The 24652-nt window shown below is 43.4% G+C and overlaps 1 protein-coding gene across 1 annotated transcript in view; it reads right to left on the bottom strand.

The window, feature by feature from the left end:
• The window catches only part of Frem2 (FRAS1 related extracellular matrix 2), a 137969-nt gene that overhangs the window by 6051 nt on the left and 107266 nt on the right, over positions 1–24652 (bottom strand). The window contains 12 exon segments of the mRNA NM_001245978.1: positions 895–1029; positions 1117–1244; positions 2554–2658; positions 4436–4628; positions 13103–13434; positions 13652–13783; positions 15547–15850; positions 17311–17469; positions 19384–19514; positions 21764–21946; positions 22870–23034; positions 24231–24428. Of these exon segments, the coding sequence (NP_001232907.1) occupies positions 895–1029; positions 1117–1244; positions 2554–2658; positions 4436–4628; positions 13103–13434; positions 13652–13783; positions 15547–15850; positions 17311–17469; positions 19384–19514; positions 21764–21946; positions 22870–23034; positions 24231–24428 (2165 nt within the window).

Raw genomic sequence — 24652 nt, forward strand, 5'->3', positions numbered from 1 at the left:
TCAGTGGGTCTGAGGTATATAAGCGCGCGCGCACACACACACACACACACACACACACACACACACACACTGATCACAGGTACATCATCACCTCACACTGCCATGCAGAACCCTGCCTTGCATTTTCACTGTCCACCTAAAGTAACTTACGGGACTATCATTCTGATTATGCTTTTGAGAAACGACTGGTGACGTTAAATCATTTTTCCTTCTTGAGTGGGAGTAACCAGTGCCACATGTGCTCATATCTAGGGTTGATTGTGGCACAACGCAAAGTATTTTTAAGTACTATGGCTGGCATGAGGCTAACAGTTTAAGTTCTTGGACCAAGACTGGCATTCGAATTCCACAAATCCCTAAGGCCAGAAACGTATTAAGAGGTGAGTTCTCATATTCGTTAAGGACGGAGAAGAAGAAGTGTAGAATTCTACAGAAAATCGTCCCATCTCTAAGCCAGCAAATTATACAGGAGTGAAAGTGAGATCAGATAACAGCTGAATGGTTCATACGTGAACTGAGGCTACGGTCTTATGTTGGAAATAACAGTTACAAGAGGACCCCTTTTTCCTTTGCTCTCTCTTGGTTCCTTCCTGGACAACCTCCTTTTCTCTCAGTACTCGAGAATTAAAGGACATCTACTTTTGAAGGTGCATGTATTGTTTTTTAAAGATTTATTTATTTTGTGTATAGGATTGCTCTGTTTTCGTGCACAGAAGAAGAGGGAATTAGATTCCACTACAGATGGTTTGTCAGCTACCAAGTGGTTGCTAGGAGTTGAGCTCAGGACTTCTGAAGAGCAGCCAGTGCTCTTAACTGCTGAGCTCCATGTATCGACTAAAGAAAATGACGGCTTTGACAAAGTGGATTCTATTCTGATTGCTCTGTGAGGCGTACCTGTTGGAATCGAATGTCAAGGTCAAAGGTGACAGGCTCTCTGGGGTTGCAGGTGACCGGCAAACGGTACTCCTGGTTGGATGGGGTGGTGCAAGGCACCAGCTTTACTGTGTAGGTGCCCGAGTAGTCACGAACCTTTGAGGAGAGAGAAGGCATTTTTTTTCACTCTGAAATGTGTATTGTTATCTGATGGCAGCAGAAAAAGTCCTTGGTCACACTTACTGCAAAGTCTGAGATGAAACTCCACTGCTGGACTGGCTGATTGTAGGTTGGTTCACTCCGTATAAGGCGGAGGGAAAATGTGAGGCCCGGATGGTCAGCTGACACAATCAATGAGCTGGTGAAGGAAGCTGGAAGAATACCAAAAGGCACAACGGTCTGGAGTTTAAACTGAAACAATCCACAACAGCACAGTTTTCAAAATACCAGATCACCTAGTATTTATTAATTTCTTACAAGTCTTCAAGGGTGGTGTATATATCCCTATTTCAAAGATGAAAAAAAATCTGGGCAAATAGTCACTATGGGACTTTCCCAAGAACACCTGCATAGGCTGCGTGACTTTGGATTCCTAATTCGCTATCTTTTCTGATCTATGTAATTTAGCCAAAAGGTAGGTGCTCGAGGCTTCATCCAGGGAGTCTGTCGCAGGGTCGCCAGGGTGGAGTGAATGCTGGAATACACATCAAAGCCACGGGCTGAATTTAAAATGTTCCACTAGGAAAGACACTTTACAAATGAACTCTAATTCTAATTAGATAGCCTGCAACTGGGTGAGAAACAGATCCAGTTCATTAGAGACCTGGGCACTTAGAGGAGACTCGGAAGTCCAGGAAATCCTTGCTCCCCAGAACTCATCATTTTAATGCGGCTGTGTGATCCTTTTAGGTTCTGTGTTTCTTACAGCTTAATCTGCTTTTTTAAAAAAAAGTACAATGAGCCTTCTTTTCTTCTCAAACATTTGGCTCTGCTTTCTCCTTTCTGAGAGCTTGCACCCAGAAAAGGACGGCTGTGAAGACAGTGAACTCTTCCCCTCGCTACCCAACAAGCCAAGAAACCAAATGGGCAATGTGGAAAGTCAAAAGAAAAAGAATAAATTATTTCTAATGAAATAGCCTTGGTAACACCAACAAATACGAGTTTATTGACAGGCATCTTATTAATATTCAAAGCACAGGCTGTTACTGCTTATCCTATCTCTACCAATAGCAGTTAACAAGGCTGAAGCTCGAATATGAAAGCAAACTGCCTCTCTGTCTCCATTAAAGTTTCTCACAGACCTAGAAAAAATGGAGCAGAAAATCTCTGGCAAATGAATCAATTGAAATGAGGTTTCTGTGTCATAGACCTGGAGCACAGGAAAGGACTGTTCTTCTATGCCTTTTAGGAAGGAAAGTTCTTATTACAATGCCCCCAGTCTGGTTTTCTTTTACATGTATCCAGGGATGGTACATTTCTCTGAATGATTGTATAGTGATGGTTTCCCATAGGGTAGGAGATAGGCAAGCAATGACCAAGCATTCAGGACATAATTACACATGTGGAGCTCGTGTGGAACGAAGACCTTTTTGGCTAGCTGGGAAACTTGTTGAGACCTGTGTGGAGATGAAAATGGAAGTGCTGTCATGTGGGAGGTGGCTGCCCAATGATGAGGCTTACCAGGATGGGACAGCACAAACAAGCCGTGGAACTGAGCTTCTGTCTTGAAGTTCACAGCCAGGCGTCCCTCCTCACCAATGCGCATGCTGGTTGGATAGAGAGAGCCTATGGGAGAAGAACAGGAGGATAAAGATGTAGGGGCCAGAGACCCTCATCCGTAGTTTTTCTTCTCATGTATTTGGCCTAATGCCCAGATTCTTAACAAAAAAGTCTTTAAACGTTCTATGGGCAGATATTATCAGATGAATTCTGAATAATAATAATAATAATAATAATAATAATAATAATAATAATAAATAGTAATAGTAACAGTAATAGGTACAGGCTTCTTTCTTTGATAAGGATAAATGAGGAGCAAAATGGATTAAGTAATATGAGTCAGGTCAGTATAAAATAACACAAATACTATGATACATTTTTTTAAAAAGTGAATTTTTTAAAAAAATAAAACAAAGCTGTAATTGAGAGAAATGACAATGGCTTTACTGAAATTGTAGAGTTTGACATATGTAAGTGAAAACCCCTTTGAGCTCCCCAGAACAACTGCAGAATGGGCTTAAAGAAAATGCTGGTGATTCTCAACTACCACCTTTGCAGAATTAACAAGCTGAAAAAAAATTGACTCAAAATTCCAGATAATTCTACAGCACTGAAGAGTTGGGTAGGAGAGAGGGCATTTGAGGCTAGCCTAGGCTACACAGTCAGCCTGGAAATGTCTTCCAACCCCCTTCTCCACCTAAAAGAGAAAGGGAGTAAATATTAATTTTCTGTGTATCTTCTAAGATGAAATGTGGAGTTAAATCCCTTGAAGCAATGTGGACTGGCTGTCCAGAGTGGTCAGTTCGCTTTCCTCATTGTTCGAAGGGAGTTGTAATCTGTCCTGTATGGTAGAATTATACTTCAGGTATGCGATCAATTGATCCTGTGTTCCTGGCTGGGAAAATGTCAAGTTGCTATGACATAGATGCTAATACACTCAGCAGAGTAATGTGCGCCTGAGAGGAAAAAGCATGAACTCTGTCCATAGGTCAGTTGGATACTCATGGGCTTTGCTTGCTTTTGATATCATTACCATCATCATCATCATCATCGCCACCACCACCACCACCATCATCATCGTCGTCGTCGTCAAGCCAGTCTTACTACACAGCCCAGGCTGTCCTCAGACCCACAGCGACCCTCCTGCTTCATCCTCTGAATCTGATGGACGGATTCGAGCCACAAGCCTAGATAACTTCTGGACTTCTCGATTCCCACCTGGGTACCAACAGATCTGCAGCTGCTGAAGGACTTACACCTAGGAGTGCTCCACACCAGTGAGCTAAGACATTTGTCTACCGTATCACGGGATGGTGGAGTTTTCATCAGAAGGCGATTGAAGCTTGGACTGCCCCTCAGAAGAAATTCAAACCTCAAGTTTAAGGTTACACGATTACAGTTAATTAGTTGTAGAGTCAGAACTGGAACCCAGGCCAGGGTTTATTATTGGACTTGAAAGTGATCCATTTCAGAAGCAAAATGTGCAACTTTCCCCCTTGATTTTATTCCCAGTTTTCACAACTGGAATCCCCCTATCCAGTAGAAACCAGGAAACTCTATGGATTGCACTATGTAAAATATAAACAATTTCTCACAATAGATAGAGTAAAATACGTTGAAACAAAGACGTTAAATTTCATAATCAAACATCATGCAAAGTTTGAAGTGTTGATAGGATCTTTCCTTGACAAAGGTTTAAACAAGTCACATTATTAGTGAATATAAAAATAAAGATATAGAAAGGAGCTCCCCTCCATAATTTTTACCTGCAATAAAAACAAAATTATCTTCCTGAGTAATTACCACAGGTAGGAAAGACACTTTGGGCGTCACAGCAACCCACCTTGCAGTTCAGCTTCCGGGGGGCTGCCGATCCCATGGTTCCACAAGATGGCAGTGTCGTACACGAATGTGAGCCGGAGCTCGGACTTCAAGTCGAAATGCTGCCAGCCTCCCACGCCCACGGGGGAGTGGAACACGTAGGAAACATACAGAGGAACTCGAAGGGTCACGTAGGACTGCACGAGGTTGAGGACCTAAAACAATCGAACCATTCCCATCAGCGCTAACCACATCAGCCCACTATTTGCAGCAAAGTAAGTCCTTTTTACTTAGGAGCAGTTTTATCAAGGTACGGGTCTCACACCACATAATTCACCCAATTAAAAGTGGATAATTCGATATGGATTTTTAAACGGGCAAGATCCAGACAGCCGGCAACCTAACTAGTTTTAGGAACCTTTCTTTACTTCAACAGGAGTCTTGTATCCGGGAGCCACCAGGAGCCACCGTTCTCTCACAGGAGGGGCAAACACTGACGCACTGGCTGAATCTGCCTCTTCGGAACACTAGAAATGAATCTTGTCAGGTGCACATCTTTCGGAGCCTCACTCCCTTCTATTATGGGATATCAGGCAGACAGCTACATTCCGCTTTATTGATCCTCGAGTTGTTACCGTTAGTTTGGAACTATTATGCAAAAATGCATCTGTGAACTAGTTTTTAAATCATTGAGAGGAAGTTAGCATGAACATTAAAGAAGTAAAAACAAACATATTTAACAATGACACGGTATAGTTCCGCTGTCTCAAAATAATTACATGAACTGTTTTTGAATTTTGTATTTTCTTTCTTCTGGTAGTAACAGATGGGGTAAGGGAAGTCAGGGGGATAAATTAATCCCTATCAAGTATCTATCTACTGGAGTTCAGACAATGTCTTGGTTACTAATAAAAACTTGAATATTTTCATTCTCATAATTGCATTTGTGTGTGTGCAAAGTGGTTTGATGGGTGAATGGATGACAGACAGAAAGCAAAGAAGTAGAAAAGTGAACTCACAAAGGAATTAGTTAAATTCACCAGAAGTTCTGAAAATGCATTTTTATATTAAGTGCATGCGTGTTTTGCCTGTGTGTACAAATGTGTACCACATGGTATATGGCTGGTGCCCACAGAAGTGGAAAAAGGCATTCAAGCATCTTGGAATTGGAGCTACACACAGTTGTGAGCCACCCTGTGGGTGCTCTGAGCTAAGCCCTGCAGGAGCAGCCTTAACCACGGAGCCATCTCTCCATCAGTCCAGCCCTCTCAGCAGAATTCTCTGAACCTGGGCAGCCAGTGGAAATCGGAGTCTCGAGCCTGTGTTCACGTCTCCTACATTTTACTACACATCGCAGAGCGGCTCTAAAACCACCTAACAAAAATGGCTGTATTTTAATCTCCAAACCCTCTTCTAAGGAACAGTACAACCGTCACATGGCCTCTCTGTGCAAGGGGAGACGGTTGGCTGACTCTTCAATCAGGCTGTTGAAACTCATCTCCTACAGAGAATCAACACGGCGACTAGGCATGTACTCAGGTCATGAGAACTGCACTGTGATGTGTCATACTACCACAGAGTTAAGAGTGAACTCCTCAAGCACCACACACAGAGGACCCAAGCCAGTAACAAGAACACACAGTGAGAAAGAACCTCCCACGAGACAAGCAGCTTGTCTGGTTTTTCACCTGTGGGATGCAAACAATTCCCCCTTGCCTGGTGAATCTGGGCCTTGTAACCGGAATGCTTTTTTCCCCTCCAAGAGCAGCCATAATTACTACCACTGAACAATGAGTTTTGAAGGGCGGTTAATACTCTGGCTCTCTGGGAGAATGACTTGGTCAGCCCATATGCCACTGGTGATTAAGATTCATATTTCATTCCATGACTTTAGCAATCCATCAGTTAGATGTTAGGCTTTAGGCATGGATTTATAATTTAAAACGTAGCTTAGTTTTTTGCCAGTATTGACATATTCTCCAGCAAATGTTATTGGAACCCTGTTCCAGAGGGAAGTTTTATCTTATTCTCTATTAGATCATTGGAATATGGCGTCCTGTAGGATTCTCATTGTTTAACTTTCGGGAACTTACTATGTAGCTTAATACTCATGGCAATCCCCCGCCTCAGCCTTCTAAGGGCTGTCATTTAACTTTCAATGTGGTGATTTCTGGACACAGGACCTACCTGCATCTTGTACATTTTTTTTTTTCTTATTTAAGGCTGTTTTTCCTGACTATTTAGAATCTCTCCCTTGAGGGCACATGGAACCTACTTCAATCACTTAGTCACCTGCCTATTTATTTCCTCAGCCGAAGACTGCAAAGGAACCAATTATTTCTGGTGGCACTTTTAAGAGCATTCGATTTCTTTTAACCTTTACCTGAGGGCCTCTGAGGGTATAAATAATCAACTTAGGCACAATGAGTGACCTTGCATGTTCTTATTGACATTTGATGTTAATGAACAAAGGAAAACAACACCTTTAACAGGGCACTTAAAGGGACAGCACAGAACACAAACATATCGTCAATTTATATTATGCTTCCGAGTGCCAGGCATGTATGCGGAGAGGGTACTGTTTACCAAAGGGGTTGAGACAGGCTGCTGCTCTGCATGTGAGATGGGTAGGAGCAGGATCAATATCTTTATAGCATTTGGTATTCACTGACACTCTCCCTTCTGTCTCCACGCAGAGGGCTCAGTACCCACACAGAGCTGATGGCGAGCACACTGGACAGAGCAGCTCTAGATTCCCATTTCAAGGTCTCTTAATTAGACCACATATATTGCAAATACCATTGAAAGCTATTTCACCAACACATGTTTATGGCCCTTAATTGCATACTATGTGGTTTGCTTTTACCTGAAAGACTGAACACTCAGAACTGTTGGAATTCTCCCTTGGAGATACCACTCATGGGGCATGCCCCACCCCCAACAAAAGACCCACTGCAATGTGTTTTCCTCAGGTCTTTTGTTGACCAAAACATCTATCAAGATGGAGATATTGGTGACTAAATTAAAAAAAGTCACCTATAGAAAAAAGCTTCAAGTCTCACAATGTGCAGTTAGCTACTCAGGCGAGGGGCTGTTAAATTCCTCATTAAGTTCTCTGAGTCACATACACCTAAGAGATCTCAGGAGGAAGAGACCTTGGCTTCTGCCCAATCACAGCTCTTCAGAAGGTCTGCGAATTGGAGAGGAAGGAATACACCCCAGGTCGGCATCAGTATTAAATCATTAATTCTGTAGACCGGAGGGCAACCTCACGGAGTGTTTGTGATATAGAATTATTTGCAATATAATGAGCACCCACAGAAATATGGCTGAGCATGTTATGGTGAAATGCTCAAAAGGGAAACATTACGTGGCCGTCAAAGTCGTGAGGCTGGAAGCCGAGGTGCCTCCCATCTGGCAGTGGGAGGCAGAGGCAGGTGGAGTCCACCGCAAGCCTAATCTATACAGTGAGTTCCAAGCCAGGCAGGGCTACACACTGAGCCTATCTCAAAGGAAAAATATGAGTTCAAAGAACTTTCCTTATCATGGTGCATGCTCATGTTAATTTAAAAAGCAGCATATAAAAACAATGCATGAGGAAATAAGCCACCAGCCATTAAAATGTGTAATTTATTAAAAAGAGATTAGTAAGTCTCTGTATAATCATGGTGAACAATGAGTGTGGTTTTGATTGACTCACATTTGTTCTCCAGAGTTCAGAAATGATGCTATTTTGATTAAAATATTATTACAAGAATTAATTGCTAAGTTTTATAAAATGGCAGCATACTTCATGAGCATGATGTCAATTAGGTTGTTCTGGATGGATTTAGCCTGGCTTACTAACTAGAAAATAATATGGAAATTTAAGTGAATGGGATGAGCTGACACTGCCTCTGACATACATTCTGGATAACGGGATGAGACAACATGACCTCTGACATATATTCTGGATATTTGGCATGAGATGACATGACCTCTGACATATATTCTGGATACTTGAGATGAGATGACATGACCTCTGACATATCTTCTGGCCTCAATGTCTAGGACTGTCAACCAAACAGACATGTAAAAAGGAGGCAAAATTACTCCTCAAACAAATCCAACTAACAAAAATATTTGCTTACTTTTCCACACCACTGAGCGTCTTCCCAGGTGTATACTGCAATTTCATGCCATAAGGGCAAACTTTAATTGGGCTGCATTCCTGAAGCTTCGGCCGGCCAGTTGGACAATGTGATAGCTGCTGTGTACCTAAAGACCCTTACCTTGTGGAACACCCAGCAAAACTGAGAAGAAAGTCTTTTACTTTCGAAGAAACAAAAAATCACCCAAAATTCCAATTGTTTAAAAAACAAAGTTTAACTTCTGCCAGGTGTTTCTCATTGCATGTTCAAACAACCTTAATTAAACAAAACGAACAAGAAAACGGGACACAGGACATGCACAGTGGTAGAGCGGAATTATTTATTAAATCTCCACTTTTCTTTTTTTGTTTTTATCTGCCTTTGTATTTCTGAAGTTAATAATTAAATATTAGTTTAGAACTGAATAAAATTAAGGAATTTTAAAATTCTTTTTCTTAACAGTTGGAATTCCTAACCTTTTAAGGAGTGATAATTTGACCTATATAAGTCTCATTTGCCTTCCCTGGGACGCTGGGATGTTTCTTGGTACAAACCAGTTGTAAAGTATATATTTTGTGAGTATATAAGAGGTCTTGCTGTCAGCTGAAGAGAGCTGCAAATTGAATAAAACCCAACAAACTTCACTGTTGTGGAACATAAAACTCCTGAATTTTCCCAACCACCTTTCCCGTTGGCAACACTTTCTTACAGGTTAAGTAGTCTGAAGGCACAGAACATTCAGTGTGTGAGGAACAGACAGAAACGATCTCACACACACACACTCACACAGACAGTAGCAGCTCAGCGACACTTCACAAAGGTAGCTGCAGCCAGCACAATAAAAATTGTTTGCCCAGCGTTATCTCGAGTTAAGGCGCCAAGTGTAAGACAGGTGTTGGCAGGTGGAGGCGGTGTCTGCACGGTGCTTGGCCAGGGCTCTAGAGTACATTTCTTGGCAAGTGAGAAGCAGACCTGTGTGTGCTGCCAATGGGAGTGTTCAGAAACTCACAGAGGCAAGCCTGCCACTCGTTCTGATAGTTCACCTTATTTCCTCACTAGTTTATTAAATTATAAATTCAGAAATGTGAACATTTGTAAGACTGAAGAAATTCTAAATCCAAATCTTATTATTATCCTATGATGCAGTTAGAGAATCACCTCTGGAATTCTGCTTCCCCTTCAGAAGCACACCTCCAGCACTAGGAGTCCCCCTCAACCCCCCCAGTACCAGGACCCTCCACACCTCCAGCACCAGGACCCTCACACCTCTAGGACCAGGACCCTCCACACCTCTAGGACCAGGACCCTCCACACCTCTAGGATCAGGACACTCCACACCTCTAGGATCAGGACACTCCACACCTCTAGGATCAGGACACTCCACACCTCCAGCACCAGGACCCTCACACCTCTAGGACCAGGACCTCTTACACTTCCAGGACCAGGACCCCCAATACCTCCAGTATCAGGACCCTCACACCTCCAGCACCAAGATCCCCCACACCTCCACCACCAGGACCTGAATTTACTTTGTATTTTGGTGCGTGGTTTTGGTGCACACCGTTTGTCTTTGAGCAGCAGAGGAGGCACTCAGTGGGCTTTCTTGTAAAGTGGCTATGACCATATCCATTTTTACAGTGAATTAAGTGTTAAGATAAGCACACGGGGGATTACTGGCATGGCAACACAAGCTACATGAATCTGGCAAGTTATCTGAGTTTTCATACTTCTCTTTCTTTATCTATAAATGGCTGTGCCATGGTATTTATTACTATGGAGTTTTCATGCGGTAAGTAAGAAAGGATATATACAGTGTGTTTAGGACAGCGGAAGGCACACATGTAGCAATACATTTACTCGTAATTATTATTCTATCTCCGTCATTATTATTATTAGTGTTGGTTGAGTCCGGATCTTATGCTACCCAGGCTGGCCCTGAACTTCTGAGTACGGGACTTCAGGTGTGCCCCGTTATACCTGGTCTGCGTGGGGCTGGCTGCACTCAGGGTTTCATGGACAGTAGGCAAGCACCAACCAAATGAGCTACATCCCCATTCTCTCTGCCATTATTTTTATTGCCAGTGTTACCATTTGACTAATTTTCTTCTCTCTTAGAGCCATAATTGAGTGGGGGAAGAGGAGGGGAATGTCTTGGAGGGTTAACTTTCTTCAGTAGTAATTAACGTTTCCTCTTCTTCACCCACGACTAAGCAGTATGCATGTGTGCTACAGGGAGAATCGGGAGGGCGTTGATAAAATGTAAAGAAACAGAAGTTTCACCCAAGGAAGGGAGGATGTAGGCGTGAGTTGGCTGTCCACCTTCACGCTCCCCTTTTAGAGTGTAAACAATGTGTTTTCCCAGATTGTTATCACATGCCCTACACTGAAGGCTTGGGGATTTCATAATGGCATCTGAAACCTTAGGGAGTTACACTGACTATGTTCTTCTCAGTGAAGTTGATAGATGACCAATAGATAATTAGATTGATTTTCAATAATGTCAGAGCAGAAAAATCCTCTCAGAGGGGATTCTTAAATGTTGGCCATCTTCTGAAAAAACTGGTTAGGAACTGGATAGCCCAAGGACTGGAGAGATGGTGCAGAAGTTAACAGCACTGGCTACTCTTCCAGAAGATCTGGGTTCGAATCTTGTCACCTCATGTTAGCTCAGAGCCACCTATCTCCAGTTCCAGAGGATCTAACACCTTCTTCTGGTATCTGTGGGTACCCGGCATGTGAATGGTGCATACATATGTGAGTACATATATGTTCAGGCAAAACATTCATACTGACAAATAGATAGGCAGGCAGGCAGGCAGGCAGACAGACAGGCAGACAGAGAAAAAGAAGATAGATGAATAGATGATAGATAACCGGCTGACTGGCAATCCTCAGAGTGTGCTCTATCTCATTCCTGGTATGTTGTATAGGCCTTTCGTGCAGGATAAATCTGGCTGGAACTGGCCTCTTTCGGTTCTTGCCTAACAGCAGAACCACCCAAAGTTCAATTACAGAGCCCCAGCGCTTGCTTCAGTTACTTGAGGCTGCTGGGCACACAATGTCTCTGGACTCAAATGACTCAGTAGAACAATGGGCATTTACAAGAATGTGCAAAGTAGAATCAGTTTACGTGAACACTTAGTAGCCAGATTTGGTCTGAAGAGTTACACACCTCATAGCTAAGCCTTGCCTTCAAAGCAAGCCTGGTGCAGTGCAGTTGGCCAGGGATGGTGGAATAAGTGTTAGCAGCGTGAAGGCAGGGGACACTGGGAGAACTAGCTGTCTGTGTGACAAATGGAAGATAGAGATGTATTTCTATTCTGTGGTGAAGCAGGCCAACAGAGACCCAACTACCAAGACCCAACTGAACTACAGGGCAGTCCTGTGTCCTATTTCATCAACTGGTCCTGTGTCGGAGCAATAAGAAAGTAACTTTATAAGGATTGCCCAGGCTCTGTGAAATAAGATAAAGGTATTTGATCTGTAAGGAGAAGGCCTAGTAGTGGTTTTTATCCCCTTTTCATGTGGCCAAGACAGACTGAGGAAGAAGTACCCAATGGACTACCACCCACGAGTATTTGATGGAACACGTGTACAAACGCACAGCTCGAATTCACTGGAACCAAATGTCAAGGGGGAAGCATTTGCTTGATTACGGCGTCTGACTCTTCCCACTCCTTCACGCTGCCTTTCCACTGATGTTTCATACGGATTTTCACCCATCCATGCTGTTTACTGACTGTCTTCTTTTTGAGGATGGCGAATCTTAACCCGTGTCCGCTGACTTGCAGGCATCGTGAGAGGCCGCCCTTCAACACCGACAGTAGCTGAAACCACCGAGTTCCACAGCTCGGCTGTGGGATTAAACTTGTAGCGGGTTACCACAGATTCTCCTCTTTATTTTACTCTCACCACAGTGCGAATATAGCCTTTAGAAATACACCTTCAGGGCTAGACACTTCCTCTCCCGCTGCCTCCACCCTCTCAGAGGAGAGGGTGATGGGGGATGGATGGAGGGACTGTGTGAGAGGGGGAAGGGGAACAGGGGGAACAGAAATTAGGATATAAAGTGGATGAATAGATAAATGAATAAATGAATAAATAAATAAATGGGAAAAATACACCTTCAGGAGCTGCCACCTCCATTAGGAGTTTAGCCTCCCCTTGGCTAAGATATGGTGCATTCTGCACGGCATTTGCTGCTTTAACACATATGCATGCTCCCTCTATAACTTTTGGTTATTTGAGGATTTCAGTTCAAATACTTATTATAATTTTGGATACAAATTTTAGATTTTTTTCTATCATAACATAAGTGGAGAGTCTGTTCCTTACTGTTTTAGCAGTATTCTTCTAGTGTGGGAGGAGGACCTTGTGTTCCTCTCGTATATGTATGCAGTATGACATAGGTTTTCCTACATTCATGGCAATCACCTGTCCCTCTGTGACAAATGGCTCACAATACTGAGCTAACAATCCCGAGCTAACAGTTAAGATTAGGAGGGAAAAAAATCTACTGACAGAACCAAGCAACAAGACTCAGACGTTAGAACTTGTACCTGGCCATCGGTCCCGATGGTTCCTCCACAGTCAGCCAGGAGCTCCGACATGTCGTAGTAGCTGACAAACTCCCACAGACAGGCCTCCAGGTTCAGGTTTCGGTAGAAGCGTAAGGTGCTGGAACCCCTGACCGGCGCACTGTACTGGTAAGGATAGGTCTCTCCAATGACCTCCGGGTTCTTCGTGGCATTAGTCAGGAAGCCATGGTGGGTCCTCACTTCACTGTAGTCCAGCAGGTTGGAGCATTTGTGATTCCCAACTCTTGTGCCATCTGGGCTGAGCGTCAGCTCAAAGTTGGACAGCTCTCTCGTGGAGATGACCGGGAGCATGCCTGCACAGAAGCACAGGGACACACCATCCGGTTGAGATTGTATTTTTGTTTTAATTTTAATGAACGGTTTTTAAGTTGACAGACTTTCAAAGCTGGGTAGAAAGAGTTGAAAGAAGCAGATGGGCTTAGAGAGTCAACTCGCAGACTGAAGATTAAGGAAACCAGGTTACAAGCGCACACGATGCTCCTAAGGTCTTGCTTTACCCAGGGTACCTACCGTCTATGTGTGGCATCGTGACCGTGAGCTTGATGAGGTTGGCAAAGTCTGGGTCCTCCGGGCCAGTGTAGCGCAACTTTGCTGAGAACGGCTCTGCCCCCACTACCCCAGGCACACGGGGCTGACAGAGACCTTGAAGGAAATCAGCACAGTGATGGTAAAAGAAGATAACAGCACATAAAGAAGTCTTAATATGAGATGCTATTATTTTTCTATATTTTATTCCCCGCGATCTAAGACCTGGCTGAGGGCATGTGTCATAAGGAAGCAGAAGACTGTATGAGAGATGACCACAGCACACAGGGGAGGAAGCTCTCCAACAGGTTTGTGTTGCTCTTGGTCCCACTGACTGAATACATGGTGCTCACTTAGGGCAGGGACATATGCACAAAATTATTGTACAGTGTGAACAGACAGATTGAAAACTGGTTGAAATACAATACAAACTGAGTGTAGTTAAATGAAGTGAGTCTGGAGCTGGAGAGATACGGCTCAGTGGTTAAGAGCACTGACTGCTCTTCCAAAGGTCCTGGGTTCAAATCCCAGCAACCACATGGTAGCTCACAGTCATCTATAATGAGATCTGATGCCCTCTTCTGGTGTGTCTGAAGACAGCTACAGTGCACTTATATACATAAAATAAATAAATAAATCTTTAAAAAAATGAAGTGAGTCTGAATGTTAGGCTAGGATGTGATTAATTTAAAAATATATATTATGTATTAGCTATAATAAATACTTATTAGTATTTTAACTTAAAAGTTAGTGTGTATTTTAATAGAGCTGGGAACTAATCCCAGAACTTTACTGCATTATAGTTTCAAGTCCTAAATACACTTTTTAAAAAATAAAGGTAGGTGTGTGTGTGTGTGTGTGTGTGTGTGTGTGTGTGGTGTGTGTGATATGTGTGCTATATGTGTGTGTCTAGTGTATGTGTGAGTGATGTGTGACATGTGGTGTAGTGTGTGTGTGTGTCTGTGTGTGTGTGTCTGTGTGTGTGTGTCTGTGTGTGTGTCTGTGTGTTGTGTGCATGTGTGTGGTGTGTGTGTGATATGTGTGCTATATGTGTGTGTCTAGTGTATGTGTGAGTGATGTGTGACATGTGGTGTAGTGTGTGTGTGTGTGTGTGTGTGTGTGTGTGTGTGTGTGTGTGTCTATGTGTCTGTGTGTGTGTATGTGTTGTAGAGGTCAGAGGCATCAGATGCCTCGGAGCTGGTTATAGGCAGTTCTGAGCCACCTGACATGGGTGCTTGGAACTGAACTTGGGTCCTCTGCCAGATAGGGCAGGAACCTCTCAACAGGTCCATGAGGAAATAGCTCTCGGTCAGATGGACTTAATGTTTCAGTCAGGAACATACGCATGCTCCCTGGCTCCAGCAAATGCAGTCTCCCTTCTGTAATGAGGTGAGAATATATATGCATAGTTCTCCACCTTCGCCGTCATCCCCCTGAGTCCACAGCAGATTCTCAGGCATGCCACAGCTAACTGGGCTCTTTACCTGGCACAGTACCCTTCTCCTCGCCTAGAGCCAACCCTTCCTCTGTTTTCTCCTGAGAGCTCCCCTGTGTTTTGGCTCCTCAGGTCCAGGGAGTTCATGTTCTCACAGTCGCTTCTCATCTCAGCAGCTCCTCTGTGCAGGACCAGACTGAGAGCACTGGGGCCTCTAAATCCCCCTGGACTCCTGGAGGATGGGAGCCCTCCTTCCTCATCCTTATGAGTACAAGGCTGGGCCCAGCACACCACAGGTGCTCATGAAATAGGCAAATAAGTGTTTCCTACTGAAGACTGCTGTAAACGGACAGCCATCTTCAGGTAGAGTGCTAGGGCATGCATGGGCATTGGAGGAAACGAGGCATTCGAAATACTGCAGTGTTTCAACGTGAGAGTCTCTCACCTTCCTCTCTGGCAATGGTGACGATGGGGCTCATTAGTTCCAGGCCTTCGTTCCCATTGGTGTTCACTGCTCGGGCCGCACACTGTACCCGAGAGCCTGGCTGAAAGTATATGGAGTCTAGTGTGATCATCTTGGATGATGTGAAGAAGGTGTCGAAGTCCACCTCTCTCATAGGGCTGGCTACACCATCCGGGCCAGTGGGAGCACTGGTCAGCCATCTGTATCGGGTCAGAGTGTCGTTGATGTTCTCACTGGCACAAATAGAGCCTGTTTTGTCATAGTCTGGATATTTGGGGTTGCAGGCCTATGGGAAAAATCAAACCAAACAGATGTGTGTTAGGACCACAGTACAGAGTAATGTAGACTTGATTCTTCTCAAGCTCCTTGGGTCCCAGTGCTTCCCCACCCCCCACAATGCTACATGTTGTTCGTGCAACTGCGGCATTCTTATTCCCAGCTGTGATAGCTTCTCTGTCCTTTAAATGTCAAGTTGTTCATTGGCCATGACCACAGGCAGAAGGGCTAATCATTTCATCATGATCCCCCAGAGCCGTTCTTACTTTTATGCTTCTGTCATGTGTCTCCCTCTGTCCTACAGAAATCTACCTCTCACATGAGGATGGTTCGGCACCATCAGGGACAGCAGGAGAGCCTATCAGACATCCATTGACAGACCAATCACTCTCTTTCCTCCTTCACATCCATGAGAAAGGGATGCTTTGTAACGCTCCTTAAGTTGGTCCCTTTTTTACCATTCCCTTTACTCCTTCCTATCCCAATTCAAGTCCACCTTCCATCTCCAGCTACAAACCACTGCCCACTAACACTACAGCCTGACCCTCTCTCTGCTCATGCAGCTCTTCTGTGCAAGAACACGCCCTGCCAGTCAGCAAATGAACTCCGAGTTGCCTAAAGTGACATTTAGAAGCCCATTGTAAGTGATCACCAAAGTATGCACTCCTTGTTAAACTGACTAGCTTTCACTGTGTTCCCATTAGACACAGGGTGTTTCATTAGGGCTGCTGTGACATTAAAATATATGCTATAGTTTTTGTTCATGAGAAACTTAAAATTCAGTTATGAGAAGGCAAGCAAAACCTGTAATAAAGTCCTTCCATTCTCTCTGCTTGGCTGCCCCTTTCCAGGATGATCGTCCCCTGTCTGAATCTTAGATCATGAAAATTCTACCTGATCCTTTGCACAGGGAGCAGGAGTTCTAGCCTTTCCACGCTGCCTCTTCTTAGAGCCATGGATCTCCATTTTTCACCTGCCTTTATTTTCTTTTAACTCTTCCAGCGCAGAGGTCATGCTTCACTGATTTGCCTGACAGTGACAGAGTTTTAAACCACACCACTGTATACTCAGTTAATATGGTATTTGTGTGTTTGTGAGGAAGAAAATGAGAGTGTCATTTAATTATCGCTATTGTCTGTTTTTCATCGTTGAGAGTTTAAACCTTAAATTTCCAAAGATAATATTACTACAGTTTATAATTATTTTAAGTAGTTCTGTTACGGGGCTAAAGGGATGGCTCAGGGTTAAGGGCACTGGCTGCTCCTGCAGAGGACCTAGGTTTGGTTCCCAGTACCCACATGGCAGCTTGCAATCATCTGTAACTATAGCTCCAGGGGATCTGATGCCCTCTCTGACATGCATGTGGTACACATACAGACATGCAGCCAAAGACTCATACACATAAAAATAAGTAAATCTTTTAAAGAAATGTCTTGCAATTTCCCCACATTTTTAATGTTTCTTCCTTACCGTAATGCAGATGATAGGATAGCCAGAAACAGGTCCAGCGTCCTCTCTGCCTTTGAAAGTGTCATCATATACCATCAAGGACACAATGTGAGGGACAGAAGGAAAGGTGACATCTGCCATGCTGTTGATTTCTTCTATATATACAATGGCCTTGGTTGTCTAGAAGCGAAGGACAAAACATTCATTGGTCAAACAGTAAGGTTTTTGGAGCATCTCTTATTCAGAAAAATGACTGGAAAATCCCTGGAATCTCTGGTGAAACCGTCATGCGCAGACCGTATGCAGAGTGATGGGCCATACAGAGTTTATTTCATGTGACCCTGGCACCTTGCTCATCTTGGATGTTTACAGGAGAGGGACCTTGTGGCTCGCCACTAGCCCACAAGATGCTTAGATTCTTAGGTTTTCTCTTCAGTTGTGATGTTGGTAGATACATCAGTTGTGGATTTGAGAAGTGGAAATTTCATGAAAATACAATCTATCAGTTGACAGTGGGAGGAGAAAGCTAAAGACACTTTGGAAGGAACCAGGCCTTCAAGGTCATGGACAATGTGGGTTGGTGGTGGAGCAGTGTGTGGTACAGAGAGAGACAATTCAAACTAGGCAGCTCTGGACACTGTCAGGTCAGGGAGGAAACTCACCTCTGTCCCTGTGCTCTTGAACGTCTTCCCTACCTCAGACAACTGATAGGACAGTTGTCCATCATTGCCCTAGCACCTTCAACAGTGTTCTATGCAGTGGACACAGCCCAAGTGAAATACTGTAAATCAAAGTGTGTTCAGTCTTCCTAACACGGTGAGCACGATGGGTCAGAAACACTGTACTGTAGCATTGTAGCTCGTGATTGTGGAAAGAAGGTAAGAGAAAATTCAAATTATGTTTCGTAAAGTCAAAGGAATGTCATTTTTTAATCACTGTGAAGCAAAGCTCATTTCTATGTTTTTAAGAGTCTCCAACATTGAAAGTGATTTCAGTGGCTCTGTTTCTTTACCCTCATATGCTACTCCACGGATACACAAGAACGTATTTGATCAACACTTTGTACAGACAGATCTTTGACTTTAAAAAGATAAAGTGGGGTTTGAGAGACGGCCGAGAGAGGAGGGGCACTTGCTGCCAACCCCACATCCTTGGTTTGATGGTAAGAACTTACATTGTGGAAGGAGAAAACTGACTCCTGTGAGCTGTCCTCTGACGGCCACACGTGCCTCACAACATGCACTGCCTCACATGAATACAAAGTGAAAGTAACTGAAGCTAAAAGGTACTTAAAGGCAAGCAATGTCACACAATTACCATTTGTAACAAGTAGTGCAAACACTTAGAAAAAACACAGTTCTCCATTTTGACCTCATATAGTATCAATAGTGAACCAAACAAGGAAAGCACTTGTCGCACTTACACACAGTATTTTTAAATTGACCTTCTCCTATAAGTGACATGTGAATTTAAAAAATTATCATGTAATTTAAAAAATTATCTCTGCTGCAAAAAGAAATTCTGTGGAGATTGTGTCTCTCTTGAAGAAAATCTGGTGGGCGATATAACGTAGAGAACACATTTTGTGACAAATAAATTTTGTGCACGAAGCTCTAAGTGTCAAACTCTAACAAAATTCAGAAGAACAAGTGAGCACTCCAGGGGCCAGGGAAGTATTTGTAGGCAAAGATGTCTTCTTCAGTAAGTGCTGGATATAAACACACATCTTCACAATAAGCTGACTCAGGGCTGGAGGGACAGCTCAGCAGTAAAGATCTGCTCTGCTACAGGACCTGCACCCACGTGATGGCTCACAACCATCTGTAATTCCAGTTCCAGGGGATCCTATGCCCTTTCCTGGACTCTGTGGGTACTGCACACACATAGTACACTTATTAATTCAGGCAAACACTCATACACAGAGTGTGAAAATAAATAACTCTCTTTTTAAAGTACAAAGGGGGATGTGCACGGTGCCTTTCGACCACCTGAACTGTGACAGACACGGGAAGACTAAGGGCGCTGCTGTGGGGCCCATATGTATTGCATTTGCTGTGAGAAGGGGTTGTCGTGGAGGCACACTGTCTCACTTACCTGTGTCTCTGCTACCATATTTTCATCCGGTTTAAGGTGAACAGTGAAAGCCTCTCTCATCTCTCTCACCCCATCGAAGATTACTTCAATTTCAACAGTGTGTTGCGTTTCCCCTTCCTTAAACTCGATTTCTAGAAACACAAGGTCACGACTTTAATCTTTTCCATATGCACCTGAGATCTCCTTGGACTGTGGTTTATAACCAGGACATTTGACACTGGTCCAGTACATCTGTGTGTGCTTACTTAAAGGGCGTCAAACCTCAACTGATAATTCATTGCTATTATCTGTCCAACACTCTGACTCTCTCTCTCTCTCTCTCTCTCTCTCTCTCTCTCTCTCTCTGTGTGTGTGTGTGTGTGTGTGTGTGTGTGTACCTATGCATGTGTGGAGGCCAGAGAAGGATACAAGGTACCCTGTCTATCACTCTTTTCCTTATACCTCTCCCATGGCCCAGACAGCACTATTTTCTGCAGCCACACAGTTATCAATTCCTTATGGAAGGACACTGCATCTCTGAGGTACCTCCCACCCACTTCTGTACTTTGAAATTTTCAGTTTATAAAGAAAACAATCCATTAAATTTAGCTATTAAAAATGCAGTTACAATTTTCCTTCTAGTTCTGGATACAACTTTTTCTCCCCACCATTATTAGCCTTTTCATACACTCTGAGTCCAACAGTCTTGGATTTTTTTAGCCCCCAACAGAAACAGGAAAATGAGAACAGCTACTTATTTCTGGCCTACTAATTGGTTTTGAATTTTTAAAAGGAAATTTCTTTGTGTGTATTTGGTATATGCAATGCAATGCTTGGTCTGTGTGCTGTGACTTTTAAAAGTTACTTTCTTACGCTAAAGATGTTGTGAAATTTCACAGGACGACACACATACTTGAGTGTGTGCTTTGCTGTATGGTAGCTTCCAGCTAACAGTTCCTGGGGCTTTTCTTCACAGTGGACTTTCTGGTTGACCAACATTCCAGCCTCTTCCTACATTCCCACCCTCACCCCCCTACTCCCCCATCCCCGGCTCCATCACCAGGCTTCACATTGAAGCGTTCAAGTTTCTACAAACCCCTGAGTTATACAAACCGAATGTCTAAAAAGTGTAAAAATAATGCATCGCAAACACTTCAATCATCGTCTCTTGATGTGCACTTTTCCAGATCAGATTTAAGAGTCTTGTCACATTTCCCTCATGCTGTCACTTCATTTCATGGAACAAGAGTTCAACTTTTATGGTAATGTTTTTTTTCCTATTGGATTATGCAGGACCCCAATTTAGATTATAAAATGAAAAATTAAGACATGTCATATGAAAAAATATGTCAAAATTTATTATAAACATCAGCTGGTATTTAAGGGGCTACTTGATACATGGATTTAGCATTGTTTAATTTTATTTGACTTCATTTGTTAGCTTGCGACATATTTATAATTTTACTCTGTTCACTAAAAGAATAACTTTATTTCTAAGATAAACAATTCCTTTTTAAAGGCTATACAGCGATATTCAGAAGATTTTTTTCTTTCATGTAAAATCTGCTCATCATCGCAGAAAAGATTGACTTCAAACTTTGTAAGTTTGTGGTAAATCGGTTTTATTTTCACAGCTTTTGAAATACATATGCTGTACTTCAAAGCCTGGGACTAACTCTGACTGGGTATGCAGAGGACCCGAAGCTCCTCTGTAGAAGTTGTTATGTTGCTGTTACTTATTGATTTTGTTACTGACTCGGTAACTCCTGTCAGCCACTTTTAACATTTTGTTACTGAGTCAGAAAACCAAGGTGAACAGCCTGGAGTGTTGTGACTGACAAGAACTAATAGCCTCTGAGGAGAAGAGGTAGAAAGGTAGGACTAGTTGTTGATGAGCAGAATTTATGTTTACGTTTATGCTGTCAGCGAAGGACACGAGAAGGGAGTGTCTATTGCTTTGCTAGCACAGAAACATAAATGGTAGAATGTCCCCAAACTAGCAGGAGGAAAACCCAACGGGTGCTGCTGTGGCTGGCACTTCATTATCTCTTCACAGTCGGTCCTCTGTTAGCAAGAAGCTGTCTAGCTTTAGCATCTGACCAAAGCGGTTATCACTCACTTTCAAATTTATAGCAATGCCTGACCAACCACTGAATGGAAAAGTCACAGATGGACAGAAGGCTCAACACACACACACACACACACACACACACACACACACACACACACACACACACACACACACACACACATCCCCAAGAAAAGATTCTAGAGACTCTTCTCTTTACATTCCTAGAGGAAGTTTAAAACTGCTCATTCATTTCAGCCCTCTTCCTTAAGTTCCCAGGTTCCACTGTGCTCCCCCAGTCCAGCTGGTGACAGACCCAGGGAAGACCCATACCTTCCGACACAGGGTGGTAATCCTCTCCAGAGGTAGCCGAGCCATCCTTGGTGTGCACTCTCACGATGGAAACCTTCGAAGTGTCTCCTTGGCGGATCACCGGAATTTTGACAACCACCGACTCTCCTGGTCTGCTGGGTTCAGTGACACTAAATTTGGTTTCTCCAAATTTGATAACAGCTTCTAGGAATGGGGAAGACACAGACAGATGAAAGTTGCTGGGAAAGGGTGGCGGGAGTGGGCATTTCTCTCCATTTCTGTTTCTTTTCACACGGGGGACATTTATTACTGTTACACTCTTGATTATTCTCTGTTGCTTCAATATTAATGTGTTTATTGAAGAAGACATGTTAAATGTATCCTAGGTCCTTCCTGGGAAACACATTGAGCCATGTCCTGTGAGTTGTCTCTTTGTCTCATATCTTATGAGAGCAGGCCACCGAGAAGGGGCATGGAGGGTCCCAGGACTGGGTAGACATAAAGGCATGTGTAGGGACAGGGTAGGCATGAAACCTTGTGCTTCACTATGCAGGCATAAGCCGTAGCCTCCCAGTCAGCTTTGTCAGTGGTGCTGGGACTGAACTCAGGTTCTTGCACGTGCTAGGCAAGTACTCAACCACTGCACTACTATCAAAGGTTTTTGGTTTGCCAGATTTCCTATGTGTGCAATGTGTGATGTGAGCATGTTGAGGCCTGAAGTTGATGCTGGGTTCTTCCTGCATTATTCCCCAAGGCAGAGAGTCTTTCACTGAACCTGGAGCTTGACAATTTAGCTAGCCTATGTTGTCAGCTTGCCACAGTGATCCAGCCTTTGCCTCTTCAGTGAAGTAGGGATTACTGGCAGCCTTACGCACCTGCCCTGCTTTTATGTGGCTGCAGGAGATCAAAACTCTTATCCTGTGCTTGTCTGGCAAGTGCTTTATCTACTGAACTTCTCCCCAGCCCCTAAGTTTATCAGTTTGGGGTTCTGTTTTGTTTCCCCTTATGTCTCAGTTGTTTGCAGATCCTACCAAGGAAGAGGGAGTACACCTGGGAAACTCAGGGGTGGAGAGTGGGGTGTGGGCTTTGGTTCTGGGGTCACTGCTAGGAAATCAACGAGTGCTTACTGTCAGCATCATCCTGGATCTTTATCAGGGTTTCGTTCTGCTCGCCCACTGCAGCTCCAAAGGCAGAGCTGCCCTGTGGTGTGCCGAGGACCAGGCGCAGCTCCTCCACGTCCTCATAGAGATCATCGTCCATCAGTTCAAGGACACACGGCTTCTCCGACTCACCTGAAGCAAAGGACAGTGACACATTCTAGAAGGAAAGGCCAACAGCTAGAACAAAGCAGAAGAGGGAGGGAGGTGCTGCCTCCTCCCTGCTCTACCAGGGCAAAGAACACTGTTTACAGTAAGCCTGGAATAAATACTCGATGACTGCGTGAGTATTTGAATCCAGTACCATATTTTCATAAGGATTTCTGTAATTTCTCTCTTTACAGCCTGGCACTCATCTTAGAAAGCAAAGGAAAAGGGAAATGACTGTTTTGTGCATGAGTTCCCAGAACTGTTGTGGGGAAGTCCGTCAAGAGATCACTGCAGATTTGCCCTTGTCAACCCAACTACACAAGTTTCTCTTGTTGCTAACTTCTGGCTTCTTGAACCAAAGCAATTAGATCCTCTCCTGTCACAACTGGGACCAATATTATACCCCTAACTACCTCAATCTCATTAAAAAATTCTTTAAAACACATTAACAGCTATATGATAGATTAGCAGAAGGATGCTCAGATATTAAGAACTGGGCCTTACTGTTGATAACTTATTTGTTTTCAATACTCCACCAATGTAAGTAAAACTTTCCACATCTGTGCTTCTTTTCATTAGGATTTATTCCACAAAATTACACGGTCATGACAAAGTAGGGAAAAATCTGAGGGCACTGGTATACATCGAAAGGGTGAGATACATTTTTTCCTAATAGCATTTCAAAGCTAACTTTAATTTCTAGCCTTGTGACATTTGCACATTTGATAAGTTCTTGTCTGCTAAGTTCTGAACTAACAATGAAATACACGATTAGGAATCAAAAGGTTAATGAAGAGAGCCCAAGGCTGTCTACTTAATCTGTCCCAGTGCATAGACCTTGTTGTTTAGTGCACATAAACTCACGTTGCAAGGTTGCTGGAAAATCTGGAAACTTGATTTTACTGGATTTTCTGGAGTACACATTGACCAGTGCACACTTGGTGCCCTTAAATTACATGTAGAAATTTCAAGGGCTTAAGGAACTGTGACCATCAACTTAATGACCTGAGTTCCATCCTCCAGATGCACATGGAGGAAGGGAGAGAAATCCCAATTCCTAAGACTCATCTTCTCACTTCACCTGTCAGCCTCTGGCATGCCCACGCCCCTCCCCCATGTCCGTACACACAAAATAATTAACTATGATAAAAGATCTAAACCATTTTCAAGTGCACACATACCAGGGAGGAATGTGACAATGGAAATGTCGGTATTTGGGCGTTCTTCAAAATCCATCATCACCTGGGCAGACCCCTGCCTCGTGTAGCATCTCACAGAAGACCTGTGCTGGAGGTCACCACTCCTGTAGATCATTGCAACCACGTGTCCATCATTTTCGCTGCAAGTGTACACTCTTTCTTTGAATTGCATTTTGGGCACTATGAAAAAAAGAACCCAAAAACTCATGGGTCTTAATGAACAGAAATGTCCTTTGATTAAAAACATTTTAGAAGATACAGTTTAAAGCAGAGAATATGACAATAAAGGAGAACAGTAGCAGCTCACTCCCAGTTACTTGCCAATGTTTTTACCTCCAGAGACCACTGTAAGAGTTTTTATTCCCCTGTTGTTGTGATATTCATCAGCCTCTTTTGTAGAATAA

Source organism: Rattus norvegicus, chromosome 2, assembly GCF_021556685.1.
Source record: "Rattus norvegicus strain SHRSP/BbbUtx chromosome 2, alternate assembly SHRSP_T2T, whole genome shotgun sequence".
NCBI lineage: Eukaryota > Metazoa > Chordata > Mammalia > Rodentia > Muridae > Rattus > Rattus norvegicus.